The sequence below is a fragment of the Camponotus floridanus genome, unplaced genomic scaffold (genome assembly GCF_003227725.1).
Source record: "Camponotus floridanus strain SB8 unplaced genomic scaffold, Cflo_v7.5 scaffold5, whole genome shotgun sequence".
Taxonomy (NCBI): Eukaryota; Metazoa; Arthropoda; class Insecta; order Hymenoptera; family Formicidae; genus Camponotus; species Camponotus floridanus.
In genome coordinates, this window is record NW_020229658.1 from 818,566 (window position 1) to 840,053 (window position 21,488).

Below are 21,488 nucleotides of genomic sequence, written 5' to 3' on the forward strand. Positions count from 1 at the left end.
ATGCGCAGTGGCAGTGTGTATTATTCTTTGTAGCTGAATTAGAATGGGATAAAATAAGATAGACATACATTCGGAAGTTGGAGAGAAAGAAAGAGGAAAAAACAAACAGGCAAGAAATTCACCTACACAAATCTCATATCTCATATATGAGGTAATGTAAGAGTGGTATACGCAGATTATGAAAGAGGGAACACGTGAAAATCTTGGCGGCCGCTATAAATCGAGAAATCCGAACGATTAGGGACTGGGTAAGTGTTGTTAATTAAAATAAGTTAATATTAAGGCGCACAATTTGAAAAAAGCCATTGGAAAAATAAACAGACAAAATTTCGTGGAGAGAGATTAGGAATTATTTTTGAAAAATGGGGGGTTACTGCTCATCTCTTGTACGAACAATATCTTTTGTATTTTGCGATGTCATCGAATAATATGACATTTTTATCGATTTTCTAAGATATTCAGATATTTCTTTAAGAAGTGTTTACGAAGGATCCTTTTTCTCGTGGAATATGATACTTTGTTAGGGTGGAAGGGGATACTTGATTCAGTGTTGGAAAACAAATCTCGTTGGAATTTTGATGTACGTGAATTGTGTCATTGAACACGTGACCTATTTTAACATTACATACACGTAATTACATACACGTAATAGAGCGTTTGTTTTAAGACTTGTAATAAATTATCAAAATTGAGGGTCCTTAAATTTAAAAGACACTTCTTTATTACGACTTATGTCGATGATGCGTATCATATATTTAATGTAAACTATATAAGTATAAGCATTAATATTTTCCATTTTTTTTTCGACAAGGATTTAATAACATCCTTCATTGCAACGACGTAATATACACGTAATTGAGACGTAATAGTGTTTGCTTCTACGCCTGCGCGAAATTTGTCCCTTTATCCCCAATACTGTAAGCACGTGTGCGAAAGAAAACATTGTCTGTTGTGTCATACGTGTATCTGACGAAAAATATCACGCCGATATTTCATTATAATTTTTTAAAATTAAAACAAGTACAAATTTACTTTTGAGTAAGTTTCTTTTGAACGTCTTTCTTTTCTTCAATCTTGCATTTGAATTTTCTTCGTTTATTTAAATCATTGTACTAGAATGAGTTATTTGTATTCTGACGACTCTTGAATAATAAATCTTTCTTCTTTTTTCTCGCAATGAAAATACAGACAGAATGGCGTCACAAGAACAGATCACCTGCAGTCTGCCCGATACTCAAAACGCAGATGCTTTGACACAATCGCAAGAAGTATTGACCCAAGAGCCAACATTAGTCATCTGGGGAAGACTTTGTCCCAAACTAGTAGCTTTCAGAAGTCTAGGTAGGGATCGTATATCTCTGCACATAGAAATAACACAACATCTAATAATGAAATGTATGTATCAGCATTGAAAGAAATATTATGCCTTATTTTACAGAATTAGTTAGAGAATCCTATACCTTAGGACGCTCCATGAGCTGTGACATTATTATTACCAATAACGAACTCCGGCCAAAATATTTGAATATAATCAGTAAAGTACATTTTCGCATAACCAGAGAACGTATTAATAATAGTAATGAGTTTGTGGTATATCTTGAAGATATGAGTCACAATGGAACATTTGTTGACAAAATCAAAGTTGGACGCGGAAATCGTGTCATTATTACAAATAACTCTGAAATAGCTGTAGCTCAGGAAAAATTTTCAAGTAACCACTTTTTGTACTCGAATTTACTATAAAAATTATATGAGAGACATACAGATAACAAAAGTGACTATCTTTCATAATCTTTACAGTTTATGTATTTATGAATACTATGTCTGACAATAGTTGCGAATTACCATTGCAATTAAAGCAAAGCTATGCACTTGGACGCAAGTTAGGAGCTGGTGCTTGTGGAGAAGTAAGAAAACTATTTACAAAGGATGGTTCTAAACAATTTGCTGTCAAAATTATAAAGATAATTGACCTAAACAATGGTAATATTGGATTTAATAGTTCTATTAATATCAGGAATGAAGTGGAAATATTAAAGAAGTTGAAGCATGTAAGTTATACCTGTGACATATTCATTTCGTATCTTTATAATTTAAGTATTGATAAAAAAGCAAAAATTTCTGTTTTAGCCTTGCATTATTCAAATGGAAGATATCTATGATACACCAACAACAATGTATATTATTCTTGAACTGATGGAAGGTGGAGAACTATTTGATAAAATAAAAAGTAAGGGAAAATTATCCGAACCATTGGCAAAATTGATATTTTATCAAGTTGTACTCGCTGTTCATTATCTTCATAAGCAAGGCATCACACATAGAGACTTGAAGGTATTGTTAAAACATTATTTTTTTAACATTTTATCGATATGTATTAATTACATTGTATAATGAATATATATAAATTTACATAGCCAGAGAATATATTACTGAAAAACAATTCAGACACTCCTTTAGTCAAAGTATCAGACTTTGGTATGTCAAAATTAGTAGATACCAAGACTATGATGAAAACATTTTGTGGAACTCCTATGTATGTTGCTCCTGAAATCCTGGCAAATCTAGGATGTGTCTCTTATACAAACCAAGTGTGTATTTACATTTTTCTAATGAATAATTGTGGCAAATTATGAAAGTGTTGTCTTCATTGTATTGAAATTCTTTCAGGTTGATGTTTGGAGTTTAGGTGTGATACTATATGCTTCTTTAAGCGGCATAGTTCCTTTTAACGTTCATAACAATAATATCACTTTAGAGCAACAGATAAGACGTGGAAGGTACGAATTTCCATCATCGCGTTTTGGGCATGTATCAGGCGATGCTATAGAGCTGGTATGTAATAATAACAATTATACTTATATATATATATATATATATATATATATATATATATATTAATTATTACAATTTCACGCGTTTCTAGATCAAAAGTATGATGACAGTGGATCCAAAAAAACGTATAACAGTGACAAGAGTTTTATTACATCCCTGGTTAAGAGATTCGCATATGCGAGAAGAAGTATATAAGCTGATATCAACTGTGGAAACTGATGAGAATGTGCCACCTTTGAACGTCTTAAATAATCACCACGAGGATGATTCAAATATCATGATAAAACGTGCACGATTTCTAGTGTGAGAGAAAATATTTGAAAGTTCATGACAAAAATATGTTACATTGATTTTTCGCGAGTAAGAAAAAAGTATAAAGGAGAGCAAAAAGCAGCATTTTCCTTTCGACAGGATTTGATGTCTTGTTGATTATGTTACAATGGGCATTAATGTTACCTATTAAAAAAGAACAGTTTCTGTTCAAACAGTTCTGTTCATCGGTTAAGTTATTCATATATAATGATCTCACATAAGATACAAAGTAAATATCTGTGATTAACTTTGATATTAAATATGAAAAAGAGAACAGTGAAATAGAGATATAAGACAACGAAATAATTAAATTGTTGAATAAGACATAACGCATATTTTTCGCGATATATTTAAATATTTTTATTTTTTGACATATCTTAAATTGACGAGTACAATATTTGTGATTTAACTTATAACACAGAGTACCTTTATAAAATAGATGTGTGATAACGTCAACTATGAAGATTATTTTAACCAGTATTATATATATATATAAGTACTGATTTAGTAAATAAAATTTTTGTTTTGAAAATTTTAAGAGTAATAAAAAAAAATAAAACATTTCATACACGCATTTAGTGCCATGGGAAATGTTTAATTTTCTAATAAGTATATAATTATTATAGATTTATATTACTTTTCATTTAGTAAAGCACTTTATTATCGCGTTATAAAAATGGGAGCATCTTTATTCAAAATAATAGATAGCATTATACAATAAAGAGAACGAACAAATGTCTCTAATTATTTATTTATTTTTTACTCCTTTCTGCAGGGATATTGCTCTTCACCATGGCAGGGATTTGGAAGTGTTGTCTCGAGATCTGGTTTCTCTTTGTTCATAAGTCCTGCTAGTAGACGTTTCAGCTGCGCTATCGCTTTTCCCGGATTTAAACCCTATAAGATATGAAAAAATATCGACAAATGCATGCATAGAACTAATCTATACATTATACATCTTCTTTTCTTTTAGAGAAACTAGAAAATCTTATATGAGAAAAAAGATAATGAGTAACGATTTACTCACCTTCGGGCATGTCTTGGTGCAATTGAAAATCGTCTTGCATCGATAAACCGAATAAAAATCTCGTAGCTTTGCCAGTCTCTCTTTATGTGCCATATCTCGTGAATCTATCACCCATCTATATGCCTAACATATTTGTATGTGTATTATTATAGAAAGATTATCATGAGGGATGTTGCATTTATTTCCACGTTACCTGCAATAGAACTGCAGGTCCCAGATATTTATCACCCAGCCACCAATAAGGGGGACAGGAATACGTGCAACACGCGCACATTATGCATTCGTACAAGCCATCAAGTTTACTCCTATCCCTCGGACTCTGCAAGATTTGTCGCATACCGAGGAAATTGTCCTCGCCCGGCCGCTTTAAATACGGATCAATTTGCCGAAATTGTTCCAAGAACTGTTCCATGTCCGGCACCAAGTCCCGGATCACGTACGCATGTGGCAGAGGATAGATTACCAGCGGTTGCGGAGATTCTTTTACTTTTCTAATGATTCAGGTAGTTTCGAATGTTATTTATCTTAGAAATAACTTTAAATTTTGATAAAATTGCTAAAAGTAATTTTTGTGGAAATATATGTAGTATATAAAATATTGACATAATCCCCCTTTAAATTTCAGATATCCGCATCTCTAAAATCCCAAGTTTTCGATTCGTAAATATTCAAATCACCGAAGATACACTAATAAAATTCTCAAGAGAGGAATCACAAATCCAGAAAATCTTTAAAATTTCTATTATATCGAGTGTATATTGGCAAAAATTTTAGAACGACGATTGTTACGTTATGCAAGCCAAGGTATTGACACCGTCTATATTCATCGCGCAACATCCGCAGATGCCCTCCCGACAAGATCTCCGATAGGACAATGTCGGATCGTGCTGCGCCTTGATCAATTCCAGCACATCTAGCACCATTGTGCCGCATTTGTTCAGATCCACGCTGAATTGCTGCATGTATGGCTTTACATTTGGTGTTTCTGGATTCCATCGGTAGACACGGACAATTTGTAGTCTCGGTGCAAGCTTTGCCGCCTACGAAAGGACGATTTTGAATAACAGACCGCCTCCAAGCTTATGCGCTGGTCTCTTTCCGATAAAGATTTTTTAAAAGACTTGAGGAGAGATCCTCTTTATACATTGAGCATTTAAGAATTTTACAATCAACATATATGCCAAGTTGCACTAAATAAATCTTAGACATTTTGGCTAGATTGAGGTCATAATTTATCAATGAAATGGAATTAACATTTAATAGATTCGTTCTTTAAAATATAAAACATATATCGTTTTTATTTGAGAAATTCTTTGGGAAAATTTTTATATTTTCCTACAAATTAGGGGAGGCATTTTTATATAGTTTATATTTTCTTGTGTATACGTTGAAGCGTAGAACTAACTGTTGGAGACGTTTTGCATGCTGCGACACCCGCGATGTCGGCCGCTATAGCCGCTTCTACCTCGGACTGTGGAGGAATCTTATTGGCTGAGGTCGATGACAACCTCGATCCGCGAAATCGACGCGCGAATCCGCAAAACCGGCTCACGAATCCGCCGTGATTCATGATACACCCTTGTCACGCGATTGTCTCCACAATATTATCTCGAGGACAATATGTTATTTACGATATAGCGTCGCGCAACTTTGATCATTACGTCTTGTCGCAGTCGCATATATCGTATATCCTGAAGAAATGCGAATGCCACGCGAACAAAATATCATCGAGCGGACAAACTTCATGGATGGTCGAATTTATATCACATTATAGCGTTTCATCGATTTATACTGCATTTTCGAGTTAAAGTTTAAATCAAAATTTATTTATTATATAGTCTCTTTCTCAAGAAAAAGCTCAATAATAATGGTTTTTAATAATGAAATATTCCATATTTTTATCGATTTTGACATTTTTTATAAGATACATTTTTATTATCTTTGCAAAATAAATTAATTTGTACTGATTGTTATTTATCATACGTTAAAATTAATTTGTACTGATTGTTATTTATCATACGTTAAAAAATTCTTGTTATGATTAATTAATTCCTGTATTAATTCTCGTTGAAATCGTTGATTCTTAAAGCTATTTTCAATTTAATGGAAAAATTTAGATTGTATTCTCGAGGAAAATGTAGTTGTAATACAAACAAGTTTCAACAATCGTGCGATAAGACTGACGTAAGTGACCTCACAACTCAGCAACTCACTCTCGAAATAATTTCATCATCGAACATTATATCGAGCTCCCCTACAAAGCAATAACATATTTGTATAAAAATTTAATATCTAAAATAACACATGTGTGTCAAAGCTACATTTTCCTTATTTCTTTCACAAACAAATTTATAAGAACTCAAATTTTTATTAGTTTATTAAAAAAAGAAAATTACGAGGAACTTCCAAAAAAATAAATAAATTTAAATACATTAATAATTTTATAAAATGTTTATAACAAATCTAATAATCAAACCTATTTACATATACATGTATTTAATTTTCAACATAATCATCTAAATATATGGATAGATATTTATCGAATCTCGGAAGAAAGTTTTTGACAGTTCTTATATTGAATTATATTGAAAAATACATACGTGTATAAATAAAGAATGTTTATCATTAAATTTCTTAATAAGTATTTTGTAACGTCATAATCATGTTTGTATCTCTATATATTATGGATATCCCTCGTAATACATGCAAGAAAATAATAATCTTGTTATAATTTTGTAACATGTGAAAAAAAGAGATAACGATTTCGAATAATTTTACTGAGCATGGGCGTTTCTTATATTATTATTATTACGTCACAGTATGATAACGCGTGTTATTACGGATCCCCGCGAAGCGGAGCCGCTTCCATTGCGTAAGGCAAGCGATTGGTGATGAATTATCTCATGTTGATCGCCTTTGACGAGAGTAGTCGCGCGAGCGCATTCGCGACCTTCCGACCACCTGTGGCATCCCACGTGTGTGGTCAGAAAAATTTCTAACAATATTCCCGGTCAGTATTTTCATTCTGACAGCAAGATTAAAAAAAAGTAAATCATAAATAATTAAATGCGCCAAACTTAATAAGTAATAGAACTTAAAATATGTTTTTATTTCGAAAAATATGAAATTTAAATATTAATGTGTTACATTTGTGCATTAGTGCTTCATAATGAAAAATTAAAAATTATATATATAAATATTTATGATTAACTTGTGTTAATTATGTCAAATAAGTAATTTATATGTGTAAATACTTGTGTGACTATTATTAGTTGAAATGTGTGAATCTTTCATTTTTGCAGATGATGGAGCATACAGTTTTGGTGATTGGCAGCGGTGGCAGGGAGCATGCCATTTGTTGGAAATTGTCTCAGTCACCATATGTAAGTGAATCGATCAATGAAAATTACAAAGATGAATCTTATGTAGAAACTAAATAATAATCATTTTATTTGGTATAGGTAAGAGAAATCTTAGTTGCCCCTGGGAATGCTGGTATAAAACAAGTGGATAAAGTACAATTAATTGACTTAAATATTAAAGATACTAAGGTATATAATAATATACACACATATATATATATATATATATATATATATATATATATATATGTACACATAATTTGTTTTAGATTCAATTTTTTTATATATCGCATTCTTCTCACAGGAAATTGCCAAGTGGAGTAAAGATAACAATGTTTATCTTGTTGTGGTTGGACCAGAGGATCCTTTGGCTCAGGGATTAGCAGATGACTTAAAAAATGTAGGAGTGAGATGTTTTGGACCGCAGAAGCAAGCAGCCCAGATTGAAGCTAATAAAAACTGGGCCAAGCAATTTATGGATAGAAATAATATTCCTACAGCTAAATGGCAAAGCTTTTCATCTGCAACAGATGCAAAGAATTTTGTTAAGACGTAAGTAAAGAATCTCTTAAAAAGAAATATTTTAATAAGACAAAATCCTATTTTTCTTTGTTATAGTGCATCTTTTAAGGCACTTGTAGTGAAAGCCTCGGGTTTAGCAGCTGGTAAAGGTGTTGTAGTGGCAAAAGATCAGCAGGAAGCTTGTCATGCAATAGATGAAATCTTAAACGATAAGAAATTTGGAATTGCTGGTGAAACTGTTGTTGTCGAAGAACTCTTGGAAGGTGAAGAAGTATCTGTACTTGCTTTTACAGATGGTAAGTAACATTTTATTTAAAATTGCATATGTAAAATTTTGTATTTTTTTTTAATGAAAAATATTATAAGTGTCTTTTTTTAAACTCTATTGATAATTAGGTAAAACTGTTGTACCTATGATGCCTGCACAAGATCATAAAAGAATCTTCAATAAAGATGTTGGCCCAAACACAGGTGGAATGGGTGCATATTGCCCGTGTCCACTGCTAAGTGAAACAGAATATGAACAGGTGAAAATAAATATTCTCCAGAGAGCTGTGAATGGACTTAGAAAAGAAAATATTCCATTTGTCGGTTTGTTACTTATTTATCAACAATTACATATACTAGATATTATATGTGTATATAATTTATATACAATATAAATATTATTTAGGTGTATTGTATGCTGGTTTAATGCTGACTGAAGATGGTCCAAAAGTCTTAGAGTTTAATTGCAGATTTGGAGATCCTGAAACAGAAGTTCTGTTACCACTGTTGACATCAGATCTGTTTACAATTATGGAGGTTTAATATTAATTTGTTATAAATCATATATGTATATGGCATCTTGTTTTTCTGCATCGTTAATATATCTATAATTATAGGCTTGCTGCGAAGAAACTTTAAATGCGTCTCTTGTTTCCTGGCGAGAGAATGTATCTGCTGTAGGTGTGATTTTAGCATCTCGCGGCTATCCAGCGTCCTCGTCCAAGGGTCAAATTATAACAGGCATTGACGAAGTAATACGTAAAGAAAACTGCTTTGTTTTTCATTGCGGCACAGCCGTTTCATCGGAAGATGAATTAGTAACTAATGGTAATCATAATACAGTAAAAGACATTTAAATAAACATTCAAATAATTATAATGTATTATATTTTACAGGTGGAAGAGTCCTCATCACTGTCAATGTAGCGCCTACATTAGCAATGGCAACAGCTAGGGCCACCCAAGCTGCTCACCACATAATGTTTGATGGAAAGCAATTTAGAACGGATATTGCGCATAAAGGAATTGCTAGGTATATAACATTCGATTGATTCTTGTAATCATTCTCGTATCATAAAAAGAGAAAATAATATTTATTTATTTATATTAATATTTTTAATTAATAAGATTAACTGTCAAATGCTTCAGATCTATTTTGCGGAAGGGAAATTTAACATACAAAATTAGCGGTGTGAATATTGACGCCGGTGATCATCTCGTATCTGTCATCAAACCAGCTACTTGCTCTACGAAACGCGTTGGTGTCCTCGGCACTATAGGAGGATTTGGAGGTCTCTTTGATGTAAAAGCCGCGGGTTACAACGACCCTATTCTAGTTTCCGGCACCGATGGTGTCGGTACTAAATTAAAGGTAAATCTTTCAAATTTGAATAAAATTATTATCAAAATTGATCCGCTATTATATTCATAAATAATCAGAAATCTTTCCTTTATAGATAGCGATCGAATGCGATAAACACGACACAGTAGGCATAGACTTGGTTGCCATGTGCGTGAACGATGTCCTTGCGCACAATGCGGAACCATTGTTTTTCCTGGATTACTTTGCTTGCAGTAAACTCGACGTTGAAGTGGCCGCGAAGGTCGTAAACGGAATAGCCGAAGGTTGCAGGCAAGCGGGATGTTCCTTGGTAACGTTCAATACATAATTTAGACCTCTGTCTAATATTTTTGTGTGAATTTATGTGTACATCTATTCAGAATATTTTCGTGATTATTTCTAAAAATTTATCATATCTTTCAGATTGGTGGAGAAACAGCTGAAATGCCCGACATGTATCGCGAGGGAGAATACGATTTGGCTGGCTTTGCAGTGGGCGCGGTTGAAAAAGGCAACTTGCTGCCGCGAATAGACGATATTGAGGAAGGTGATGTGGTGATCGGTCTTCCATCCAATGGTGTGCACAGTAACGGTTTCAGCTTGGTGCGAAAAGTCTTGAAACTCGCCGATAAAAGTTATTCCGATGTCGCACCTTTTTCAAGAAATAATCGAACTATCGGTAGAGAAATTTTTAAGCCACAAGATTTCTTATTAAGTTCTTATTAAGTTTATATATCATAAGACAGTATGTAATAAGAGGTATACGCTGCAGGCGAAGAGCTGTTGCAGCCAACAAAGATTTACGTAAAAAGTGTCGTTCCCGCTTTACGAACAAATCTAGTGAAAGGATTCGCGCACATCACTGGCGGCGGTCTTATAGAAAACATACCAAGAATTTTACCAAGTCATTTGGGTGTAACTTTAGATGCAACCAAATGGAATATTTTACCAATTTTTGGTTGGTTAGCGGCGATTGGTGAGTATATTATTAGTTTATTTTTTTCTAATTACAAATGCGTAATATAATTGACACAAATGTTAATTGAAATATGTCTTTTTTTAAATAGGTGGAATTAATAAACACGAAATGTTAAGAACATTTAATTGTGGAATTGGCGCAGTTTTGATATGTTCTGAAAAAGACAAGACTAAAATTTTAAATAAATTAAAGGACGAAACTCCTGTAATTATTGGAAGCGTGAATACATATTGTAGTAAGAAATATTTTGCTATTAATATAACAGAAACTCGTTAATTGTCTTAATTTATATATTTGTTAATATAGATAGCCAGGCTAAAATACACGTGGAAAACTTTGAAAAAGTCTTCGAGGTAGAAATGAAACAATATGTTCCTAATTTGATTGAAACATTAAGCAAACCTCTTAAGAGAGTAGCTGTTCTAATATCTGGGAGTGGAACAAATCTTCAATCATTAATTAGTGCCACTCAGGACTCGTCTCAGAACATTGGAGCAGAAATTGTTTTAGTGATTTCCAATAAGCCTGGAGTTGAAGGATTAAAACGTGCTGAAAAAGCCGGCATTAAAACAGTGGTAATTAATATATATATATATATATATATATATATATATATATATATATATATATATCTAACTTGTCATAAATAAAAAAAATTGCAATGCTATATTTTGTAATTTTTACTGATTTAATTCGTAGGTAATTAAACATAGTGATTATCCAAATCGCGAGTCTTTTGATGCGGCCATGAATGTGGAACTTAACGCTGCTGGAGTAGAAATAGTATGTCTGGCTGGTTTTATGCGAATTCTCTCTGAGCACTTTGTGAAACATTGGAGAGGAGCTATGTTAAATATTCATCCTAGTCTTCTGCCAGCTTTCAAAGGAGCAAACGCGCACAAGGACGTTTTAGCGGCGCGTGTACGCGTGTCGGGTTGTACTGTACATTTTGTTGAGGTGAGAATGAGGAAATTAGATTTTCATTTAGTTTAATTATAATAGATAGAAAGACAGTTCTAGCTCATTGTTTAATATTTTCTTAATAAATATTTTATTAGGTTGATATTGATTCGGGGGCAATTGTCGAACAAGAAGCAGTACCTGTATTTCCGGATGATACTGAAAAAATTCTGCAAGAACGCGTAAAGGCGGCGGAGCATCGAATTTATCCTTGTGCTTTAAAGTATTTGGCAACTGGTCGTATAAAATTAAAAGAAGATGGCACTCTCTGTTGGAATTAATTAAAGAATATATACATTATATATTAAAATTTAAATAGTAGAAATTATATTTTCTATATTACTTCTTCTTAATCCTACTATTTGATGTATATGTACATATATATATATATATACAATTAATTTTACAATATTTGTATTACACATTTTAAGTAATTTTTTTACTAAATAAGTCACTTATAAAATTAAACAAGTCTTGAGATATACTTAGATTCGAATCTTTGTGACTTGTACCATATTTCTTGATAGTTTTAGGTGGTATTAATAATGTTTTCTTAGCAAGTTCATCTAATTTGATATGAAGCATTTGTTTTTGGAGTATGGGCACCAACAAATTGTATTTATCAATTTTATTATTTATCTGCTTTGTTGTAGTTTCAAATTTTTTCAAATTATTCTCCCATATCGACTCATCTTCTGGAGTTAATGGCAGCTCTCCTATATCATTGCGTATTTCTGATAGTCTCTTTTTTAATTCTTCAGTTTCTTCTCTGATTTCCTTTGACAATTGTATCCATTCTGGAGTGAATCCATTATCTATCAATATCTATAATTACAAATTAGTAAAAGTGAATTAATGATGTTCAAACTATTAAAATTTATGTTCTATATTTCTATTGTATACCTGATTTAATTTATGAGTTACAAAATCAACATAAGGATTTCTGACACTTGTAGTGGTCAATGGTTTTCCCATTCCAGGTAAATCACTGAATTCACCTTTGTTCATTGCCTCTTGAATTAAGTCCTCTACTAAACGATCCATACCATAGCGAGTTTTAATATCCTTAGCTCTTTGTTTGTCCATTCCAATTAATGTATTGCGTTCTTCAGCTTGCAGTTTCTTCAATCTATGTTCCATTACATTATCAACTGCTGTTTGAGCTCTTTGTATTGTGTGTAGTCGTTGTCTTTTGCTTGGTGTGCCAACTCCTACATCAAAGGTTAAATAATGACGATGCTGTGGTGCTGTATGCTTAAAATAAAAGCATATATTGGCATATGTATATATATTTATGCATCTATAAGAAAAAAGAGTTACCTTGATATCAAAATCTTCCACTTCTGATATTTTTTCATCCTTCTGAATGTTTCTAATTTTTCGAATTTCTCTATAGGCACTTTGAATCTATTTTAAACAATTGCATGATAATAAAGAAAAGTAAATATTTTTAAATATATTTTAGGAATTAATATAATATTTACTTCAGAAAATCTAACAGCATTAGCTTCTGGTGTTCCACTATCCGGATGAAATCGTTTTGCCAGATGTACAAACGCCAATCTTAAAGTCTCATCCTCACAATCTTCTGCTACACCAAGTATTTCATATAACTTCTGTAAACATAAGTTAAAGTGTTTTATTTTATAAATTCTCAGTACAAATTATGAAATTATAATATTTAACATTAGATGTGTATATACCTTCGAAGAATGTTTAAAATTGAATTGATACTTGAATCTCTTGAACAAGATTGAGTTAGCGCATGGTTTATACATCAAATAAGTTTCTGGCTTAGAATACAATCGATTCAAGGATAGCATGATTTTTAAAATAAGTTATTTGTATATTATTTATTATTATATATAATTTCTCTATATCACATCACCCCTCATATAATTGCATAAATTATTCCAAAGTACGCACATAAGTACGAACATCGGTCGTAAAATTATTTTATATCAATTATTTTCTCTCGCATGACACAACCAACATATATACATATATATATTATTATAAAACAACATATAAACATATATGTATATATATATATAAATTCCACATATCAAATTTGAACATAACAAACATCTTTTGAAAATAGTAAAAACCCTATAATCAGTGTTACCAGATACTATAGGAAGAAAATCGTGCCAATGTCCATAGAGAGAGTATCGCTTTCAGGATCAATCGCTTCAGGATCACCTAAAAGCAGGCCATGACATCTCTCAAGGAGCTTTCCAACAACGACACAGAGCGACACAGCGTATCATTCTATTTTCTTAAGGTGCAATTTCATTGACGTTAGAAACCAGCGCCAAATTAAAATCACTAGACTTTCTCTAGATATAGCGTCAATAAAATAAAGTTCAAACAGTTTCAACTTTTTCAGTGTGTAAAGCGGCCTCATTGACGCTAAAAAGTAGCGTCAACCATTGGTTGAACAATGAAGCAACTATACTTACCTCTTTGTTCAACCAATGGTTGACGCTACTTTTTAGCGTCAATGAGGCCGCACGATAAATTTGAAATCGCTTCTAGCCTAACCATCTTCACGCGATCGACTTTATTTGAATTGCACGGCATCGCATCGAATTATGATGCGGCGCCGATTTGTTTGAACGTAATTCGGGACATCGCGATGCTGTATAAGCGTCGAATGAGCACGAATTGTCACGCAAATATGATAAATCACATCTACTCACCGTTCACCGGCTGTTCCACAGGCCGCTCCACTCGCTCGCCTCGGGACGTCCCATTCCGATCTTGATGCACACGATATCATCAACGCGAACGCGCGACACTTTATTCGGCACTCCCGATATTCGCTCGCATCCGATAATCATCATCAAGGGCGCAAATAACGCGACGCGACTTCGCTCCATCTTCGCGATCGCGCTATCACTGAATTGTCGAAAACGGCTGTCGCGCACTTTCACCAACATATTATGAAAGTCGCGCGATCATCCTTGGACACTTTCGACGCTCTTTCACTCGCGATATTCGTATAAAAACGGTTAAAAGACGCGAAAAATGCAGACGTACGACGATCCGTGTAACTGCGTATGACTCGAGTCACGTATGACGCGTATGACGTAGCATGACGCGTATGACGTAGCAGTCACGCGCTAACATGGCGGCCGAACCAATGCGCAGAAACGAATGCGCACTGGTTCGGCCGCCATGTTAGCGCGTGACTGCACGTCATACGCGTCACTGCTACGTCATACGCGTCATACGTGAATCGGAGTCATACGCAGTTACACGGATCGTCGTACATCCGCATTTTTCGCGTCTTTTAACCGTTTTTAAACGAATATCGCGAGTGAAAGAGCGTCGAAAGTGTCCAAGGATGATCGCGCGACTTTCATAATATGTCGGTGAAAGTGCGCGACAGCTATTTTTCACAGTTCAGTGATAGCGCGATCGCGAAGATGGAACGAAGTCGCGTCGCGTTATTTGCGCCCTTGATGATGATTATCGGATGCGAGCAAATATCGGAAGTGCCGAATAAAGTGTTGCGCGTTCGCGTTGATGATATCGTGTGCATCAAGATCGAAATGGGACGTCCCGAGACGAGCGAGTGGAGCGGCCTGTGGAACAGCCGGTGAACGGTGAGTAGATGTGATTTATCATATTTGCGTGACAATTCGTGCTCATTCGACGCTTATACAGCATCGCGATGTCCCGAATTACGTTCGAACAAATCGGCGCCGCATCATAATTCGATGCGATGCCGTGCAATTCAAATAAAGTCGATCGCGTGAAGATGGTTAGGCTAGAAGCGATTTCAAATTTATTTTATACGCGCAGTGCTGCACAGTCTATCTCGTAGGGCTGCCAACTGTTAAAGTGCAATTTTATTGACGCTAAAAAGTAGCGTCAATGAAAAGGCCGCTTTACACACTGAAAAAGTTGAAACTGTTTGAACTTTATTTTATTGACGCCATATCTAGAGAAAGTCTAGTGATTTTAATTTGCCGCTGGTTTCTAGTGTCAATGAAATTGCACCTTTACAATATCAGTAAACAACAAAGATAGAATGAAGATTAAAGATTGGAGATTAGAAATTGGAATTTAACCAATCAAAACAAAAATAACTAAAATTTCTTTCTTTTGATTGGTCAATTTTCAATCTTCAGTCTCAATTTAATGTATAATACAGGCTTAAAGGACTTTCTATTATGGATGAAGTGTCAATAGTGTCAGTTGGATTTAAAATGTCAGTTGCAAAATGAGATTATATATTGCTATTGTTGTGATAATTATTTGTTCTCTATGGAATCAAAATAAAGGTTTAGTGCATGCTAGCACAAATAAAAGCACCGATCAGCAATTGGACTATAGGCCTGAAGGTCCTCTAGTTTTGTGTAGATTTTTGTGAGTCTCTAAGGATGATTTTATGATATTTAATAGTATTAAGTAAAAAATATGCTTCAACAATTTTTTTTAGATCTAAGGAATTTATAGAATGTGAGGATCCAATTGATCACAAAGGAAATAAAACTGCCAAGGATGAGACAGGTTTTGGTTGTGTCAAGGTATCTAAATTTTCTATTTTTTTTATAACACATTAAATTGTATATATTATTAATTGTATATATTATATATATTTTTCTAATTTATATAATTCTAAAACATGTAAATTACAAATTAAATTCTAGTTTGGAGGGTCTCGATATGAAGAAGTTGAGAAAACTAAAGTATCTTGTACAGTGCTGCCAGATATCGAATGTTCTGGAGCAAGGACATTTTACCGTGAAGGTGTACCTTGTATAAAATACAGCGATCATTATTTTGCAACAACTCTGCTCTATAGCATTTTACTTGGTTTCCTTGGCATGGATCGATTTTGTCTCGGACAAACTGGGACAGCAGTAGGCAAATTATTGACACTGGGTGGTATGGGTGTATGGTGGATCGTCGATGTTATCTTGTTAGTAACAAACTCTTTACAACCTGAGGATGGTAGCAACTGGAATCCATATGTATAGCATTTTAAGATTTGTTCTTTTTTGTGCATATAGTTTATAGTTAATCATAAATTTATATTGTATTGCATTAAATCACTATGTTCATATTGGTATTGACTTCCTTTTTACATATATCTAAATATAAATACTAATTTCTATTTATTTAAAAATAATGTTTTACATTTATAAAACAACATTTATGTATATTATATATATTTAGGTCATATTTATAAACATTTGTATATATATTTAGGTATACATATTTAGGTCATATTACATATATTTAGGTCATATTGTATACATATTTAGGTCATATTGGTTTACATAAAGGTTTAGATATTTACAATTCATAATCATCAGGATGATACAATTCACTAAGCAATCTATATATGTAAGATGGTGCATTTCCGCCTCTGAAAACGAAAATTTAAATTTACTTTTTTTTACTCGATTCAATAATTTGATTAAATTTTTAATTCAACTTACGTGTTTGAGATAAATAATGTGACTAAATCTGGTGGAACGTAATCGAATACGGGATTATACGCGTGTACTTTCTCAAGTAATTGTGTATTAGCGCTGTCGATTACGCCCTGCATTGGTGAAACGTGTTTGTTGAAGCCGTTCTGTTTATATGAACTGTGATAAAGGGGTGAGAGCTTGTAAAGTGGTAACAAAACCATCACTGGAACGGAATAATGCTTGGCGGCTTGCGCTACTGTATGCACTCCAGAGATTGCTCGAAGTCCACCATTTGCCATAACGGTGTGAGTGCCTATTATGACTTTATTAACTCGCGACATCATTGCGAAAATCGCCACGTCCGATATCAATGTAGTCTTGATCTTCGCCTTGGCCAGATTCACTGCCATTTCGTGACCCTGTTGTCATTTTATTTTTCATTATTTTTCTGTATATTATTTTTTAACAATTTTTATTATTAAAAACAAGCACATATTTACGTTTAAAAACGGCCCACCCTCGGCTACTATAACATCGAAGGCTCTAGTACTGGCGGCTTTCTTGAAAAACTCCTCTACCAACTTTGATTTCCCAATAGTCATTATAATTTCATTTGAGTGTATATGTTCTGAGGCCTGCTCTGTAATATTTTCTAAGCTGCAAACATTAAACATTGTTTACTATAAAGATATAATAATAACAGTACTTGATAAATGAAAGATTTATGAAAATTGTATTTCTTATATAAATAAATAAATAAATATATATATATATATGCATATATCAAAATTTCAATTTATTATTATAATAAACTAATAAAAGTATATTGCAATTTTCTGCTTTTACTTAATTCTTTTTAAAATACACAATTTTAAGAATAACTTTGAGACAAAAAAATTATTGACACAATAAGGACAAATATAACAATATTGAATAAACAATATTGATTTAAATTGTATCTTTTTTAAAAAATAGATATATTAATGATGTAACTCACCACGTTTCCAATTCTGTTTCAAATTCAACAATGTGCTCAAGAAGAGCAGATTTTAGAGAAGGCACTGAGGTATTAAAATCTATTTGTTGATCATTTTCTGCAGTGAGGATCTTATGCAAGGACTCTTGAGGATCTGTTTCTTCTGTCTTGTTTTTTAATTCCAAAATATATTCTTCCCTAATAATCTGTAGTGTTCTTCTTACCATATTTCCAATAGAAGCCTCAAGAGGAAGAGCCTCGATCAAATACTTTCCATTCAGTGTGATACTATCCATTAAATCTCTGTCAAAATCAGTAAGATACATAAAAAATTAATATGTATTCTTAAAAAAGAGAAATCGATACATATTACTATAATTAATCATCATAATTGTGATGTGAAGTTCCGTACTTTGCTGTATTCCATTCTGTATTGTTGATGATCTCTTTCAACACGGAAATAGTAGCTAATACGATGTTATATGTGCCTTTGACATCTCTAAAATAGAAAAATTCATTAGATGATGTTTCCTTTGAGGTTCGATGCAATTTTTTTCTTACCCGTAATGAATGTTGTTTATCAATTTCAGCACGCTTTCATTGATTTTTTCCGGCGGTGAGTCAATCATTTTTATCGCACTTAAATACTTGTCAAATCTATAACAAAGATTATTAATTCAGAGAGAATTTTTTTTTTATTAAGATGTTTAATCGTGCCGTCAACCGATCTTGTCTCATTCGGTCTTTTAGACACCTAATTCAAAGAGAAAATGTGCTACTAGGTTATACGCGCACATGTATTTACTTTGAGTCATTTGTCTTAAACAAGTCGCTTTGACTTAAACCGTAAGGCCGGGTCTACAATAGACAATTTAAGCCCCAAGCCTTAAGAAATTGACCAATCACAGTCGAGTATTCTCTTCATACTCGACTGTGATTGATCAATTTCTTAAGTCTTAAGTCTTTAATTGTCTTAAATTGTAGACCCGGCCTAATGTTTTCGCTCATTCCTTCTACAGAACTGGCAATGGATCTGTTCTTTTCAGCTGCACTGCTGCACTAGTGCAATTAGTTAGAGTGAAAGAAAGCACTGTTTGTCTCTTTCTAACTTATTGCACTAGTGTAGCAGTGTAGCTGAAAAGAACAGACCCAATATAGGAGTACTATATATATGTGTGGTTTCAATATTATTTGTGTACTGATGTGTACATCACATTGTTTCTATTTTAATCAAAGTCTCTTATTTTGATTATATTTATTATTATAAATAAAAAAATAAAAATATATATATTCTTCCGCTTGAATGAGCTTTTTTTAACGGAAAAATATAACCATGATTTGCCCACAGCTTGTTTCTAATCACAGAACTCCAAAAATTATTTGGTATCAAACAGATCTTACAGTCGTCATTCGTATTCCATTAATTGATGTATCTGATTATTACCTTCGAGTTGAGGATACTTACTTGCTCTTTAGGTACATATTTATATGTGTAATAAATAACAGAAAAAAGAAGGTAAATATTCAGCATACCCACTTCTTTATTTTAGGCATTGCTAATATTATACAATTTGATAAGCTGTTCACAAAAATGATAATTAAAATTATTAGTGTGTAGGAATATTATAAACTAATTTTTTTAATGATATTTTTTAAAGTTAGTTAATTTATCATACCAATGGAATATAACGATATGCATAAATATGCAATATATGATACAAATTGATCTTGAAAATTTATAAAATATGTATTATATGTGAGCTCTTTTCTTCTATTTTTTCTTTATATATGTATATATGGTTGTTTTATTATACTATTTTAAAAAGCTCAATCTTTTTTATTGATTTATAATCCTTTATAATAATTTTAATTATATTTGTATTTCATACACACAAATCAAGATCAAATTATATATAAAATTTTATTAATATTGGTAAAAGAATGGGTATTCTGTACATTTACTAAAAAAATATGTATATATGACACACTGTTAATTGTCAAACTAATTTTATGTCCACATTGCAGTACAAAAACAAATGATAAAAAATACTATCTCATCCTGTATTTATTTGGACCAGTAATATCAGAACAGACAATACACAAAAATGTTGGAAGGGAAATTAAAATTTATCTTACGAAAACACTCAAATGTATGATTTTCTCAATAATTTCTGGTGTCACATACATTTTTTTTTTAAACAGACTTATATATGTATTATCTTTATATCAATAGGGTTTCCATGGTTAAGATTGATTATTTCTAGAGAAAAGAATTTATTTATATCATATGATGCAGATCATATACATGATGTAGAGAATGTTAGCAAGAAAAACGATTTTAAAGTTGGAGGTAATTATATCTTATATTTGGTATTATTTATAAATATACAAAGATAAATTATAAATTGTCTTTTTTATTTTTCGGTTTTAAATATATATAATTTTTTTTATTTCTTTTTATAATAGGAAAAATCGAAGAGTATAAACGCCAAAATCACATAAAACATATATGGCCTGTCGTGCCGTCTAGCGATGAAGAAGAGTCTGATAATGAGGTTGATATCTTTCAATTTGGTTAATAAGCATTTTCGATTTTTTTGGCATTTACACCAAAAAGGAAAAAAAGATTATTTTGTCCAAGAGTTGCTCTCTTTCTTTCATCAGTTGCTCTCTTTCTTTTCACTCTTTCTTTTCACTCTCTCCTTCTCTTCTCAGTTTTCACTATTTAATTTTTTAATATTGAATTATATTTTAGATTATTAATTGAACTATGCTGTTACATTTAGTTTAAAATAAATATGTATTTTTCATGTATAAAAGCTTATTGAAATTGTTTTTATTTCATGATTATACAAAACAACATTTTGTTATAATAAATATATTTTTGTTCTTCAACAAATATCCTATTGTATAACATAATACATAATACAACATATGACATTTCTTTCATTTATTAAAAATTAATCTGCAAAATATATTTAGAAATTTTTACTTGCAAAATCATATTTATAAAAAAAATGTAAAATTAGTATATCATCATCAGATACACTTCTTTCTAATAAAAATAATGAAATGTATTTAAGTCAAAATATTTTACTAAATCATAAATTTCAGAAATATTTAAATGAAATATACATTTTATATAACCGAATTTAATTACTATTACGGAATGTTACCAAGTTGACAAAAGACAATCTAGTATCAATCTAGTATTTAAATGATCATTCTTAATATACTTTACGAACTTTGGCAATACATAATTTGATATTTTAAACTATTCAATTATATGAATACAATCTATTAATTTACATACAAGTATTTTGACAATAGAAGGTAACTATTTTAATTGTAACACCACTTTAATGGAAGCTTATTTTTTATGATGCTAATATCTTATGTATAACAAAAATATCTAGCAAAATATAAATTAAGTATAAACATCGAAAAAAATTTTGATAAAATTTAGATGTGATCT

The 21,488-nt window shown here is 32.0% G+C and overlaps 7 protein-coding genes across 9 annotated transcripts; 4 read left to right on the top strand and 3 right to left on the bottom strand.

The window, feature by feature from the left end:
* Positions 1 to 137: 137 nt before the first annotated feature.
* On the top strand, positions 138 to 3,618 carry LOC105258386 (serine/threonine-protein kinase Chk2). 2 transcript variants are annotated; one of them, XM_020029831.2, is made up of 8 exons: positions 138 to 248; positions 1,189 to 1,341; positions 1,439 to 1,711; positions 1,801 to 2,051; positions 2,131 to 2,334; positions 2,418 to 2,591; positions 2,671 to 2,835; positions 2,927 to 3,618. In XM_020029831.2, the coding sequence occupies exons 2-8, from the start codon at positions 1,194 to 1,196 to the stop codon at positions 3,140 to 3,142; spliced, it is 1,431 nt and encodes a 476-aa protein (XP_019885390.1). In that variant the 5' UTR covers positions 138 to 248; positions 1,189 to 1,193; the 3' UTR covers positions 3,143 to 3,618. The 2 variants fall into 2 exon arrangements, with proteins under 2 accessions (XP_019885390.1, XP_019885392.1); XM_020029833.2 differs by lacking the exon at positions 138 to 248 and adding an exon at positions 811 to 1,038.
* A 156-nt stretch (positions 3,619 to 3,774) lies between these two features.
* Positions 3,775 to 5,744, bottom strand: LOC105258310 (succinate dehydrogenase [ubiquinone] iron-sulfur subunit). Its single transcript, XM_011269539.3, has 5 exons — positions 5,580 to 5,744; positions 4,964 to 5,214; positions 4,368 to 4,665; positions 4,175 to 4,297; positions 3,775 to 4,044 (listed from the first exon to the last, which is right to left on the bottom strand). Exons 1-5 carry the CDS (start codon positions 5,742 to 5,744, stop codon positions 3,907 to 3,909), a joined length of 975 nt encoding a protein of 324 aa, XP_011267841.2. The 3' UTR covers positions 3,775 to 3,906.
* Positions 5,745 to 7,014: 1,270 nt separating this feature from the next.
* On the top strand, positions 7,015 to 11,886 carry LOC105258500 (trifunctional purine biosynthetic protein adenosine-3). Its single transcript, XM_025412328.1, has 17 exons — positions 7,015 to 7,184; positions 7,477 to 7,557; positions 7,636 to 7,725; positions 7,841 to 8,088; positions 8,155 to 8,354; positions 8,455 to 8,649; positions 8,732 to 8,862; positions 8,943 to 9,153; positions 9,222 to 9,357; positions 9,474 to 9,696; positions 9,782 to 9,976; positions 10,090 to 10,345; positions 10,439 to 10,642; positions 10,734 to 10,880; positions 10,952 to 11,220; positions 11,345 to 11,602; positions 11,704 to 11,886. Exons 2-17 carry the CDS (start codon positions 7,477 to 7,479, stop codon positions 11,884 to 11,886), a joined length of 3,027 nt encoding a protein of 1,008 aa, XP_025268113.1. The 5' UTR covers positions 7,015 to 7,184.
* On the bottom strand, positions 11,704 to 13,465 carry LOC105258465 (dnaJ homolog subfamily C member 28). Of its 2 annotated transcripts, XM_025412329.1 has the most exons (6): positions 13,309 to 13,465; positions 13,090 to 13,221; positions 12,926 to 13,012; positions 12,509 to 12,859; positions 12,118 to 12,430; positions 11,704 to 11,876 (listed from the first exon to the last, which is right to left on the bottom strand). In XM_025412329.1, exons 1-6 carry the CDS (start codon positions 13,426 to 13,428, stop codon positions 11,854 to 11,856), a joined length of 1,026 nt encoding a protein of 341 aa, XP_025268114.1. In that variant the 5' UTR covers positions 13,429 to 13,465; the 3' UTR covers positions 11,704 to 11,853. The 2 variants fall into 2 exon arrangements, with proteins under 2 accessions (XP_025268114.1, XP_011268059.1); XM_011269757.1 differs by lacking the exon at positions 11,704 to 11,876 and having other exon boundaries at positions 12,032 to 12,430.
* Positions 13,466 to 15,757: 2,292 nt separating this feature from the next.
* Positions 15,758 to 16,686, top strand: LOC105258508 (TM2 domain-containing protein CG11103). Its single transcript, XM_011269783.3, has 3 exons — positions 15,758 to 15,982; positions 16,056 to 16,143; positions 16,267 to 16,686. Exons 1-3 carry the CDS (start codon positions 15,837 to 15,839, stop codon positions 16,594 to 16,596), a joined length of 564 nt encoding a protein of 187 aa, XP_011268085.1. The 5' UTR covers positions 15,758 to 15,836; the 3' UTR covers positions 16,597 to 16,686.
* A 118-nt stretch (positions 16,687 to 16,804) lies between these two features.
* On the bottom strand, positions 16,805 to 18,833 carry LOC105258512 (translation initiation factor eIF-2B subunit beta). Its single transcript, XM_011269798.2, has 6 exons — positions 18,575 to 18,833; positions 18,426 to 18,512; positions 18,035 to 18,316; positions 17,538 to 17,694; positions 17,062 to 17,456; positions 16,805 to 16,988 (listed from the first exon to the last, which is right to left on the bottom strand). The coding sequence occupies exons 1-6, from the start codon at positions 18,640 to 18,642 to the stop codon at positions 16,916 to 16,918; spliced, it is 1,062 nt and encodes a 353-aa protein (XP_011268100.2). The 5' UTR covers positions 18,643 to 18,833; the 3' UTR covers positions 16,805 to 16,915.
* Positions 18,834 to 19,285: 452 nt separating this feature from the next.
* LOC105258517 (putative ATP-dependent RNA helicase TDRD12) lies at positions 19,286 to 20,721 on the top strand. Its single transcript, XM_011269809.3, has 4 exons — positions 19,286 to 19,489; positions 20,039 to 20,163; positions 20,247 to 20,363; positions 20,480 to 20,721. Exons 1-4 carry the CDS (start codon positions 19,347 to 19,349, stop codon positions 20,590 to 20,592), a joined length of 498 nt encoding a protein of 165 aa, XP_011268111.1. The 5' UTR covers positions 19,286 to 19,346; the 3' UTR covers positions 20,593 to 20,721.
* The last annotated feature ends 767 nt before the right edge of the window (positions 20,722 to 21,488 follow it).

Coding starts and splice junctions, on each gene's coding strand:
- LOC105258386 (XM_020029831.2), top strand. CDS start 1,194: ATGGCGTCACAAGAACAGATCACCTGCAGTCTGCCCGATACTCAAAAC. Junction 1,342..1,438: donor AGTAGCTTTCAGAAGTCTAG/GTAGGGATCGTA, acceptor CTTATTTTACAG/AATTAGTTAGAGAATCCTAT. Junction 1,712..1,800: donor AGCTCAGGAAAAATTTTCAA/GTAACCACTTTT, acceptor TAATCTTTACAG/TTTATGTATTTATGAATACT.
- LOC105258310 (XM_011269539.3), bottom strand. CDS start 5,744: ATGAATCACGGCGGATTCGTGAGCCGGTTTTGCGGATTCGCGCGTCGA. Junction 4,666..4,963: donor AATACCTTGGCTTGCATAAC/GTAACAATCGTC, acceptor CTGAATCATTAG/AAAAGTAAAAGAATCTCCGC. Junction 4,045..4,174: donor GCACCAAGACATGCCCGAAG/GTGAGTAAATCG, acceptor CATATCTTATAG/GGTTTAAATCCGGGAAAAGC.
- LOC105258500 (XM_025412328.1), top strand. CDS start 7,477: ATGATGGAGCATACAGTTTTGGTGATTGGCAGCGGTGGCAGGGAGCAT. Junction 8,089..8,154: donor GCAAAGAATTTTGTTAAGAC/GTAAGTAAAGAA, acceptor TCTTTGTTATAG/TGCATCTTTTAAGGCACTTG. Junction 11,603..11,703: donor GTACTGTACATTTTGTTGAG/GTGAGAATGAGG, acceptor ATATTTTATTAG/GTTGATATTGATTCGGGGGC.
- LOC105258465 (XM_011269757.1), bottom strand. CDS start 13,428: ATGCTATCCTTGAATCGATTGTATTCTAAGCCAGAAACTTATTTGATG. Junction 13,013..13,089: donor ATGCTGTTAGATTTTCTGAA/GTAAATATTATA, acceptor TGTTTAAAATAG/ATTCAAAGTGCCTATAGAGA. Junction 12,431..12,508: donor TAACTCATAAATTAAATCAG/GTATACAATAGA, acceptor TTGTAATTATAG/ATATTGATAGATAATGGATT.
- LOC105258508 (XM_011269783.3), top strand. CDS start 15,837: ATGAGATTATATATTGCTATTGTTGTGATAATTATTTGTTCTCTATGG. Junction 15,983..16,055: donor CTAGTTTTGTGTAGATTTTT/GTGAGTCTCTAA, acceptor AATTTTTTTTAG/ATCTAAGGAATTTATAGAAT. Junction 16,144..16,266: donor CAGGTTTTGGTTGTGTCAAG/GTATCTAAATTT, acceptor ATTAAATTCTAG/TTTGGAGGGTCTCGATATGA.
- LOC105258512 (XM_011269798.2), bottom strand. CDS start 18,642: ATGATTGACTCACCGCCGGAAAAAATCAATGAAAGCGTGCTGAAATTG. Junction 17,695..18,034: donor GAAACAGAATTGGAAACGTG/GTGAGTTACATC, acceptor TAATGTTTGCAG/CTTAGAAAATATTACAGAGC. Junction 17,457..17,537: donor AGGGTGGGCCGTTTTTAAAC/GTAAATATGTGC, acceptor AAATGACAACAG/GGTCACGAAATGGCAGTGAA.
- LOC105258517 (XM_011269809.3), top strand. CDS start 19,347: ATGATTTGCCCACAGCTTGTTTCTAATCACAGAACTCCAAAAATTATT. Junction 20,164..20,246: donor TCTTACGAAAACACTCAAAT/GTATGATTTTCT, acceptor TTATATCAATAG/GGTTTCCATGGTTAAGATTG. Junction 20,364..20,479: donor AAACGATTTTAAAGTTGGAG/GTAATTATATCT, acceptor TTTTTATAATAG/GAAAAATCGAAGAGTATAAA.